This window comes from Puma concolor, chromosome D3 (genome assembly GCF_028749965.1).
Source record: "Puma concolor isolate L17-30 chromosome D3, mPumCon1.1.hap2, whole genome shotgun sequence".
In the NCBI taxonomy this organism is placed as follows: Eukaryota; Metazoa; Chordata; class Mammalia; order Carnivora; family Felidae; genus Puma; species Puma concolor.
Genome location: NC_141678.1, coordinates 34,243,245 through 34,254,549, shown reverse-complemented (window position 1 = coordinate 34,254,549; position 11,305 = coordinate 34,243,245). Strand labels below are relative to the sequence as shown.

General features: G+C 47.6%; 1 protein-coding gene across 1 annotated transcript in view; it reads left to right on the top strand.

Annotated features, from left to right (window-relative positions):
- The first annotated feature begins 2,567 nt into the window (after positions 1-2,567).
- The window catches only part of APCDD1 (APC down-regulated 1), a 34,762-nt gene continuing 26,024 nt past the window's right edge, over positions 2,568-11,305 (top strand). The window contains exon 1 of the mRNA XM_086682449.1: positions 2,568-3,022. Coding sequence (XP_086538575.1) covers positions 2,965-3,022 — 58 coding nt within the window. The 5' untranslated portion in view covers positions 2,568-2,964. The remainder of the gene's footprint in view (positions 3,023-11,305) is intronic.

The following is an 11,305-nucleotide window of genomic DNA, read 5'->3' as shown; positions in this document are numbered from 1 at the left end:
AGTGAACCCTACTCCTACGACAAGGCGGAAGGCCATGAGGGAGCAGAGACTCTGGCTGGATGTTATGCTGAGAGTTGAGGGTCGAACATTTAAACCTATGACACTACATGTGGAAAATAAACTGGCAAAAACACATTTTAAAATGATGACATCATCCTGGCTATATTTATACGACACCAGTAAAACCAGTTGGAAAACAAAAATTGAATCAATTTGACTGTCAAGATGACACCAAATTATTGGCTGGCCTGCTGGTTTTCTCCTTGTCTTCCTCCTCCTCCCCCTCCTCCTCCTCCTCCTTCTTCTTCCTTTTAAGTAACAGAATCAAGTAATTATTTAACTAAATATATTACCTAATTTTTCTGCTAACATGTGATGAATGACCTTAACATTTTTCAATTACTGTCCACCCAGTGCTTATTCATAAACACACCAACCCTAACATTCTGTCCTGTTGCTTGCTTGTTTCAAATATTCGCGGATAGGCTAGAAAAGCATCAAATGACCAGGAGGCATAGAAAAGCGAAACACTGCCTAGTATGTGTTCTTGGTGACAAGGCTAATGTTCTGCTTAAGCAGCCAAGTATGCTGTTTACATCATTTCCAACTGCCCAACATTCGTGAGGAAATCAAGTTCCTGCTTTAAACACGACTGACCTTTGGGCAACATTCAAATCCAACCAGTCATAGTCTGCTACCCAAACCTCGTAACAGGGACAAGCCAGAGACCGGGGGACAAAGTGAGCCCAGAGAGATTCAAGCCCAACACAAAATAATGCTGCTGCTCTGCCTTCCCTTCTCTCGCACACAGATAGTCTTTCATCTCTGAGATTTGCAAACATTGGCACGTAACCCTCACAACATCCTTGTGAGCCAGGCAGGTGGTACATGTTACGATCCCTCGTATTAAAGATGGAAAGATGATAATGATGGTGATAAAAATTGAAGCACATCAAACAGTGTCAGCATTATCACATCAAAAGACTCATGGCTTTCTCAAAAAAAAAAAAAAAAAAGAAGAAGAAAGAAAGAAGGAAAGAAAGAAAAGAAGGGAAAAGTAGAAACTGTCAAATGTATTCTTATCTATTTTACTAAATTGTACGCCCATGCTAAGGTCCCACTAGTTTTGAAAGTCTAGAGCACAAGGAGTTGAATTGTTACATTGTTCAAAGGGGCAGAGAACTCTCTTGGGAAGTCAGGCATTCTTTTTAAGTGTTTTATTTATGAAAAACAGCAGCAGAGTCAAGAAACGGTCTCTTGATTCATCTGGTCCCGTGGCTGCTCCCTTATCCCAGTGTGAGGAGGAGGTGACATTTAGCCTAGGAGCCTGGTTAAACCTCCTGGGAGCTGCTGAATGGCCCCTGGAGGAGCTCCGCAGAGGAGGGACCTCCAGATAAATCAGGGAGCCCTGGCACATCAGCCCAGGGGAGCTGCCCTGTAGGCAAACAGCTTGTACCAGGGCTCTGGGGAATGAAGAAAGTGGAAGCCGTTCCTGCCTTTGGGTCTGTAAAACTGACCATACCCCCCAAAGGCCCACAGAACATAAACAAAATCAAGATTTGGGCTGGGAGAGAGGAGGAACCAGAAAACGGGCCTCCGTGCACTTTCTTGGAGATCGACAGCGAGTGTTTCTCAGAGATTTCTCCCGTGTTTCAACAAGTCATTTGCCTCCTGGAAGGCTGGCGGGGGAGGGGGGGGGGCGGGGGAAGCAAGGGCTCCTGCTGCCTACACCATTCGCTTCACAGGTTGGGGCTGTGACCGGGCTCCTTGCTCACCCGGTAGGACGGCCGGTTAAAGCGCACACTGCGCCCCCCCCCCCCCCCCCCCCAGGGAGTAGGCACTGCAGCGTCGCCACCCCGAGCAATTTTCCAGAACTCACAACTCCTCTTTTTGCAGTAACCTCTTGTCTCTCCTCGTCTCCTTTCTCTCCTGCGCGCGGACACACACGCGTCCGTCCACACACACACACCCCAATCGTTGCAAGTGGACTTTTCTCAGACCCCCACCCCCCCTCGCCATGAGCCCCTTAGCTCTACAGCGCCCTCCCCGCCCCTTTTCGGAACAACTTTCAAAAGTGGTGCCTCCACCTCTGGGGAGGGAAGAGAAAGAGTCCAGAGTGCCCGGGGGGAGACGGAGAACGGGGGGAGGCCGGGACGGCGAAGGGCACCTCTTTTCTGGCCTGCGGGTGCGCGGAGGCCGAAGAGGAGGAGATGGAGGGGGGAAAGGGGCGCTGAGCCCAGGGCGAGGAGAGGGGGCGCCGGCGGGAGGGAGGAGGATAAGAAACGGGAGGGGAAAGGAAGGTGGAGGGGAGCTGGAGGCGGGGAGGCGGGAGGAGGCGAAGGGGCTGGAGAGGAGGACAAGGAGGAGGCTGGAAGGGGAAGCTGGAGAGGCGGTGCCCCACCCGCCCTTTCAAGTCTCCGCGCCCCCGGCCCCCGGCGGCGGCCCGGGAGGCGGTGGCGCGGCGTCGCCGCCCCGACTCCTCCCCCGGCCCCTCCCCCGGCCCGCGGCACGGCCGCCCCGCCGGCGGCGCTCGGGAAATATGAAGAGACGCTGCAGCTGCGGCGGCGGTGGCGGCCACTGCAGCTCGGAGCGGCGCGCGGCGGCAGAGGCGGCGGCGGCGGCGGCCGGGACGGGACGCGGACGGCACGGGAGCCTGCAGGCCGGGAGCGCGGACAGGGCCGGGCCGGGCGCGCGGGGCCCGACGGCGCCCAGGGAGCGCGCGCCCCGCAGCCCCCGCGCCGCGCCCCTGGGGCATGGGGCGCGCCGCGGCCGCCTGACGCGCGGGGCCTGGGCCGGCCGCCCGTGTCCCCGCGCCGCCGCGCTCGCCTCGCCGGGCGCCGCCGCCTCGTCGCGTCCTCCGGGCTGGAGGCGGGGGGACAGAGCGCGCGCGGCGCCGCGGCCGTTCCCGGGGAGCGGCGTCCCTGGCCGGCGGGCGGCTCGCGCGGTCCCGGAGGAGGACTGGAGATGTCCGGTCTGTGCCGCCTCCTGCTCGCGTACCTGTTCCCGGCCCTCCTGCTTCACGGTGAGTTCCTCCGCCGGCGCCGCGAAACCCGGGCGCAGCCGCTGCTTCCCACCCCCACCGCATGCCCGCCCCCCCCCCCCCCCGGGAGGGGGGCTCGCGGGTTCCCCGGAGGCGCCCGGAGCTGGTTTGCGGCTGGAGCTTGCTTTCTGGAAGGGTGCAGAGCTCACACACAGACACCTTTTAGCTCCTGAATGGATTGCTTCAAGTTCCAGGGAAAACTTTTACGCAGCCTGTTGGATTTTCAGAGTCCAGACTGTCATGAAATCGCAGGCTTGGCGATCCCGTCTCCAAAGTGTCACGGCGCCTGCCGGAGGGGCTCTTGATGTGGTCCAGGCTTTTGTGGGTCTGTAAAGCGAAACTGTGGTCGTTTAAGGGGGAAAAGCAGCCCGCGCGGGTTTCTCTGTGGCCTCAGAGAGGACTGGTGCCTCCCGAGGTGTGGCGATGGGGCTCTCTCCCAAGTGGACTGGGTGCAGTTCAAGGAGCAGGGGACACTTTCATGGCCACGGTGTAGTCATTAAAACCAGTCTGCTAAGGTTCTCCGGGATGGGACGCCTCATCTCCCGCATACTCTCGCTGGGTGGTTTTGTTTCTGCGCTTCGTGTGCCGCATTTTCTCAGGGGCTCCGGTAACCCCTTAGCCGGAGAACTCACCAGCGCTTTCAAAGAGTTCCAGGAATTGCCCTGAGAAAAATAAGGCAGATTTTGTGGTAGGTTGGTGTTGATGCTCGCTGCAGGCGGTGGGCAGAACGCACTGTGCTGATTCAGAAATCCAGAGTGAACTTTCCCTAATGGTGGACACCTGACATTTCGGCAGAGCGTCAACGCCGTGGCCTCCACAACCCCTGCAGGGCAGATGAGCACCCTCGAGGACACTCTGGGTTTCTGAGGATCTGCAGCAGGATGGAGCTTCAGAATGCATTGATGCATTGTTGCCAGCACTGAAGACCAAGCTGTGCCCCCCCCCGGCCCCCCCAAGATCTAGGAAGGGAAGAGGGGGAGAATCCAGGGGCTACAAGTGGCTCTTTTCTTTGTAGTAGGGCTTCAGGGCAGACAGCTCCAGCCCTGCAGCCCTGCTAAGGTGTCTGGTGGGGCCAGACCTGCCTGATTGCCAAGGTGTGTACCCCGAGCCCCAGTGATCCCAGACTTTAAAAGTCAGGATGGAAGGCTTGCAGTTCGAGGGCCGGGGAGAGAAGGTATAATTATAGGGTTGCACTCCTAGGCCCATCTGCTTAGAATTACAGAGCAGTTTTAATCTTTGGCTGAAACATGAAACAAATCAGAGCCAATGAACAGATCAAACAGCAGCTGCCACACACACCAGGGGGGAAAAAGAGGGTGAGAGAGATGAAACAGACAAAATTGTCCCCTTAAAAAAATCTGTTGTAATATCTGTGAGCAAAAATGGCAGTGTGGTCAAATGACTTTTGAAATGAGAAATTACTTGAGAGTTTGGCATAAACAGAATTTTTTCGCATAAGCTCATTGCCTTTTGCACTACCAAAAGTGGTCCTCAATGTGCAGTGTGGACCGTCTCATTCCCAACTTTCTCTCTCTCTTTTCAGAGGTGGGGGTTGTAATTACGGCCCCGCCAGTCCAAGCTGGGATAGTAACTAATAGTTCGTAATAAGAGCCCAAGTATATCCTTAGTGAGTGTAGCCCCTAATCTCCAAACTTGAGTCCGTGTTGGCCTGAACGTCTTGGAATGAGCGATTTACCCAGACCCGGTGGTGCTGGGGAGAGAACCTTGTGGTGGGAGGGAGGAAGGAAGGGGCCAGTCTGCACTGTAACCTGAGGAAGGGGGAGGGGGGCAGACCCCGTGCTTGTGTGCACGTGTGTGCCTGTGTGACGAAGAGGATGTAAGATAAAAAAGGAGTTTGCGAAGTTTAATTGGATGACATTGATACCCTGCAAAAAGCTATCCAATTTCAAAGTGAATCTGCAATGGCAAAATTATTAACACTGAAGTTGCTCAAAGATCAACTTAGATCCTGCAGGGAGTGTTGGACCCTAGCACAAAAAATAAACAGATGGAATAGTTGTGCAATGCATGAATCCTTGGGATTCAAGAAGGGCTTGTCATAATTCGTTAGGATAGTGTAAAGCACCAAGAAAGAATGGAGTATGCTCCCTCTCCCCTTTTTCTTCCTGATTCTACCCGATGGAAGTAATTTTAACAGAAAATGGGTGTTAATCAACTTAATCCAGGAGAATGCCTTGATGAATGTGTCCTATTCTATAGGGAGGGGCTTTACAAGCATTTACAAATTTGGTAGTGACAGATGAACTTGATCATATATTTTAATAGTTATGAGTCTGAAGATTACCTGAGATCTTTTTAGAATGGCTTAATGATTTTTTTCCCTCGATACCTAGGCATTTTATTTTGCTAACCATAGGACATTATTTGTCTATTCATGGTAACTATTAGTAGGTAAAAACACATTTTCTAGAGTTATGAGTGTATTTGTGACCAACTTTAATAAATGTAGTTTCAGACATTTATAGATTGTTACACCTGCAAGTCACATTAATGAGATTTCAAAGGGCACAGGGCCTTCACGAAGATTCTGCGTGAGGATGCTGTAGAAACTATGATGTTTGGCCTCCAGTCTTTGTTCAGTTTGTTGGTTACTTTTATTTCAACTCATTGCAAGTCATAAATCACCCCCGGCTCCTATTGGTGAGTAAGTTAGGCTCCAGCTAGACTCGAGCCTGTGGTTTGTTTTTGCTGTTTTGTAAAGCTGTAAATGTAGTGCAAAACTCAAGTTCAAAATTTGATGGAATAAAAGTATACATGTCAGTTTTACTTTCTTCTCCTTCAGCTTCTGAAAACAATTGCATTTCTTAATCCAAAAAAAACCTATTGAATGTCACGGAAGAATGCAGCTGGAAGATGTCCATTATCACTGTTTTCTTTGCTTAGATGAAAAGCCACAAAAATCATTCGGCTCCAGAAACACAGATTAGCATGAGGTATTCCAGAATAAGTGGTGCTTTAATGCGCAGCAAAGTGCTGACTCTCTTTGCTAATGGAAACCTTTGATTTTAAGTTTTGGAACTGATGCTGGGGGACATGTTCTATTCCCCAGAGCTGTTTACTTGTTCAGAATTCATTGACTTTTTTGAAAGGTGAAGGCACTTTTGAGCCATTCCCTTTCATTCAAGCATATTCTAGCAAAACTTGAACACACACACACACACACACACACACACACACACACACACAACCTGTAGATTTCCAAATGATACCTTCACCAACAAAATCTAAGGAAACCCTTAACTAGGGTAAGATAGGAATCTTTGAAATACCATTTTTCTGAAGACCGGTTTTGTAACCAAGAAAACATTGTGTTTCCTGCGCCCTTTCCCTGTTGGTCATAAAACGAAATCTTGAAAAGAAATATGACTCATTAGTACATAACAGGGAGCAAGGGTCTTAGATGTTAAATATTCTCTTGTGAAATAAATGGACTTGCTTCAAACATGTGGCCAGGCAGATCTATAATAGCCACATTTATTCTTTTTTCTCCCCAAATGAGAAGAGAATCGACCATTAAGTGGATGATATGACTGTGTAATTATATACTGCTTAGGGACAGACTGATGACAACTTGATGTAATCAATTAAAGTGGAGCATAGAACGTTTAAGACTAGAAACATAAAAAGAGATGTTAGTGATTGTATACATCTGCTGACAGCTAACACAGGAGGACATGTCTTCTATAGAGTCTCGTGTATGTAGTTGAAGCACAGAACCTGCCACCGTCATCCACGCACAACTTCTTGCCGTGTTAAGATTTTGTGTGTATAGACCCTTGTTTCCTTCTCTCTAATGCGGGAATAGAATGTTTCAGGAAAGTCACATGATAGGTATCTAGGTCAGAGAAATGATACAGTGTCGCCCTAAAATCATTAAGAGTATTCTGTTCTGTGGGAGTTGTCCCGTTTCGTTCGGCTAACCACTCGTTCAGGAGGTACGTTTATGAGGTCCTACTCTGGGCCAAGAGGCCCTGCATGCTAGGGACAGGAGGTGTGAGGAGATGCACACTGCCTTTCCTGCAGAGCCCCAAAGAATATCGAAGGGCGAGGAAACAAAAGCAGAGCTGGGAGCGTGGCAGGCTCTAGATGACTGCAGTATTTTCCCTGCTGAGAATCGCCACAAACCACGCCAAACATACACGTACCACGTGCACACCACGCACACACTCCATGCGCACGCAACACACATGCACGCACATGCACACGACTGAGCTGAAGAGGACGGGCGTGGCAGGCAGCAGCAGTCAGTTTCAGAGGCAACATGCAAATTTCGCAGTCTGTGGCTCCAGTTCAACCCCAGTGTCTAGCCTGGGGACTGTGGCATTAGAAGAAAAGGACATCGAAAATTACCTCCTTTGCAACGACAGCTGAATGGAGCCAGGAATTTGAAATCTTGACTTTATTATAATATAATATCCTTTAGATAAAAAGGCTTAAAGATTGGCAAAGCAGCTCTTTTAGCTTTTGTCTCAAAAAACAATTTGGGATAAGAGTTTGGTAGGCACAGCTACCCACACGGTCGTAAAATCCAGTTTGTCTGCAACGCGTGCGTGCTTTTATTCCAGCACATGGAAAACTGTGCTGGGGCTTATCTAGCAGAATCCAGGGTAAAGCATACATTTACAGTAATGACTGCTTATATAATTGGGCTGGGCAATTTCATGGCCAAGTAATTACCTTCATTTAATCTAATCAGTCACATTTTATCTGCTTTGGGTTTTTACATATCACACCAGTTCTAACTTGAGAATACTTTCTCATTCTGGTTATCCAAGTAATATATGTCACGTTATTGAAAACAGGAGCATGCGAAATGAGCAAGAAAAGAATCGCTCAAAACCCTCTACCCAGAGACAACCATTGTTAATATTTTCACATTATGCTTATTTAGCTCTTGAAATTTTTTTGAAGCATTCAACCACATATTCTAAAGACTGACCTGATCAAAGATTAGTTCAGTCCCAGTGTGCTGGAAAATTGTTTCCTTCCCCACTAATTTTGCATTTTACGACACGTAAACCAGTTTGGAGCTTTTGGTTCTCAATCTACATAGGTGAAAAACTCTGGAATATATCTAGAAAATTCAGAAATTTTAATATGTTACTGAAAAGTTGGCGATTTGGACTTGGGGTGTACCTACCTTTCCTTTCATTTATAAACAATGTCCCATGCTTGAGAGAGAACCTCACAGGTAGTATGCACTCAGCTACTTGGTGAATGAATGAATATTGACTTTCAAAACGCAAGTAGCCCCTGCTTCCTCCCCAAACCCCCACCCTTCACTCTTCTGTTTGGCCCCTGTCCCTGGATTGGCTTGCTTCCTGACAACACCGTGGGTTTAGGAACAAGCTTTGCCATGGATGACTGTAGGAGAGGTACTATATTCATTCCCTCTGAAAACTGTGCCAAGAACTGCTTTCTGAATGCATAATCTGGTGAATTCGGTGGTATAAACAGTCACCTGGTCCCATATGCTTTGTATTTAGGGTGTAAATCTCTGTGTAGGTGGTCAACCCTATGCTTCATTTTGGGAAATCTATGGCTTTTTTATTGATATCATTGAGAGTTATCAGCCTCTGAACAGTAGACTGTTACAATTATGATAGTGGGTAAGGTCATTCTACAGTCATTTTGGATTACTAGTATAGAATGATTTATTCCCTGGGAGTAAATCATTTGTGTGTGTGCATGTGTGCGCACACAAACACACAGGCACACACGTGAATAAACCCTCCAGAGCTCCAGGGTCTCATTTAGTTCTCTAGAAATGGTAATCTGTAGAATTATATCCTAAAGCCTTCAGGAATTAATTTTTTTTCAATAGATGAATAATTTCCTTCCAGAATCTACTTTTTTCCCCCACACTCACTTGAAAGAAGTACGCATTTGTCATCATAATTTTATCTGAGCCCAGGCCAGGGGACCCCCCCAATGCTGGAGACCATTTTATGGTGAAGTCATTTTCCTGATTTGGAGGTCTGCCGGACAGGGCACGATGCTGTGGAGAGCTTCCAGTTTAGCTGGTGTCGCAGACTGGCAATCTATATAACCCTTCGACTTTAGTTATTATTACCATTACTATAATTTTTACTTTTAAATAGATAAAAGGCACATATTACATGACCCACCCAAAGCTGCCTTTGGGACTGAATTCACAGTCACTTTCTTATTGTAGGGGTGTTGGTTTTTAATCCTTTGAGATGCTCTTTCCCTTGGATTCATTTGCAGCAAAAATCCTAATAAATGAGAACCCAATGAGCTAGTCTTCTCAATTAGCCAAAATGTCTAGAATCCTCAGTGAACCAAATTGTTGATGTTACTTGCACCCGCATTCCCACACACAGACTTTGTCACTCTTGTCTTATTAAAAAAAATGAGGAAAAAAAAAACTTTCATGGCTTAAACAGAGTTATTACCTGTTCACCCCAGTACCTCTGTATCCAAAGTACCATCCTACAAGGACTGATGTTCCTAGTAATGACCTTGAGCCTCTTTGAGAACCTAAATCATCAAAGAAAGACCGTAAATGTCGACTGCGTTCAACACACAATGGCAGAATTTTCAACAACTAGATATTGTGATTAGTCAACACTTCCAGTTACATAGGTAATCCAATTAAGTGGAGGTTTTAAAAAGTTATTATATGGGGCGCCTGGGTGGCGCAGTCGGTTAAGCGTCCGACTTCAGCCAGGTCACAATCTCACGGTCCGTGAGTTCGAGCCCCGCGTCGGGCTCTGGGCTGATGGCTCAGAGCCTGGAGCCTGTTTCCGATTCTGTGTCTCCCTCTCTCTCTGCCCCTCCCCCGTTCATGCTCTGTCTCTCTCTGTCCCCAAAATAAATAAACGTTGAAAAAAAAATTTAAAAAAAAAGTTATTATATATAACAAGCACGTTTAGTATAAATAATAGGAATACTCAGGAACCATTATGATAGTCAGCATCCTTGATTACTACACTGCTAAGTACCAGGATGACGGATTTACACAATTTAAAATTAAAGTAGGACATAGAAATATTTTGCACAAGGTTTATTTCAGATGTAGTGCTAAATTAGTATAGGTTCCTATTTTTCTTCCTCCCTTCCTCCATTCCTCCCCCCCTCTTTCCTTTCTTTGACTATAACTTCTCATATACCTTCTCTACAACACGCAAGAGATGGCCAGTACAAAAAACTCCCAAGACTACAAAAGAGATTTACTGCTATTTGTCCAGAGTGGTTCCCTTCTCATTTATTCAGGCAAAAATGATACACCGAACCAGACGATACACTGACCCATAGTAGAAGCTTCATAATGGATCTTCCTCTTTCCTATCTGTTTCCCATCCCTCCGAAAATGGGAAAAGTGATCTTCCCCAATTGGAATTCTTATTGTGCTGTGACATAGCTTAAAGTGTTTTGATGGTTTCTCTTCACCTTTCCAGTGAAATGCACACTCAATATGACCGTGACACTCTTGATCACAGCCCTGCCTCTCTGCTCTTCTGTCATGGGCCGCCCTGTGTTCCCCCCTCCCTGAGTCTATCCCCAGTTCCTCCTATGTGATCCCCTCCTGTCTGCCTCTTTATGTTTGGATAGGCTGCACACTCTGCCTAGACCACTTTGGTTCAGTGTTCGAGACATGGCTGCCCCTCCATGAACCCTCCAAGGATGAATTTAGAGCCTGCTCGCTCTGTCCTTATGAGGCCCTCTACAAGCCCACTCGGGGTCTGGTTTCTGGCCCAACTGAGACTCCCTGAGGGCATAATGTGTGTAGCTTCAGTGCCTAGAACAGAGCCTGGCCCTTCAGAACCATTCTGATGGTTTCTCATTCTGATGAATGAGTTACTAGTTTCAGTCCCAAATTGGAGTTGACATACTCTGAGTGATACAATGAACAAAGGGGTCCCTGGGTTAGTAAGGCTGGTCTCCTTGGAGGGCACACCATGGCTGAAATAGAGGAGGAAGTCTTGGGGGATAAGGAGAACTATTATACCTGACCTCTATTGCAGCTAGACTTGGTGCTTCAAATGGCCTTTTAATTCTAAGCCAATTAATAGAAGTAGCACTCATGAGAAAGCCTCTCAGAGTTTCCACACCAGACAAAACGAGTAAACGTTGGAGACCACTGTTGGCAGGTGACTGCAGACCAAAGACAGTTTCTCCTACCATACAGCAGGTCCTACTTTCACGTGACCCATTTATTTATTTATTTATTTATTTATTTATTTATTTATTTTTTAATGTTTATTTATTTTTGAGACCGAG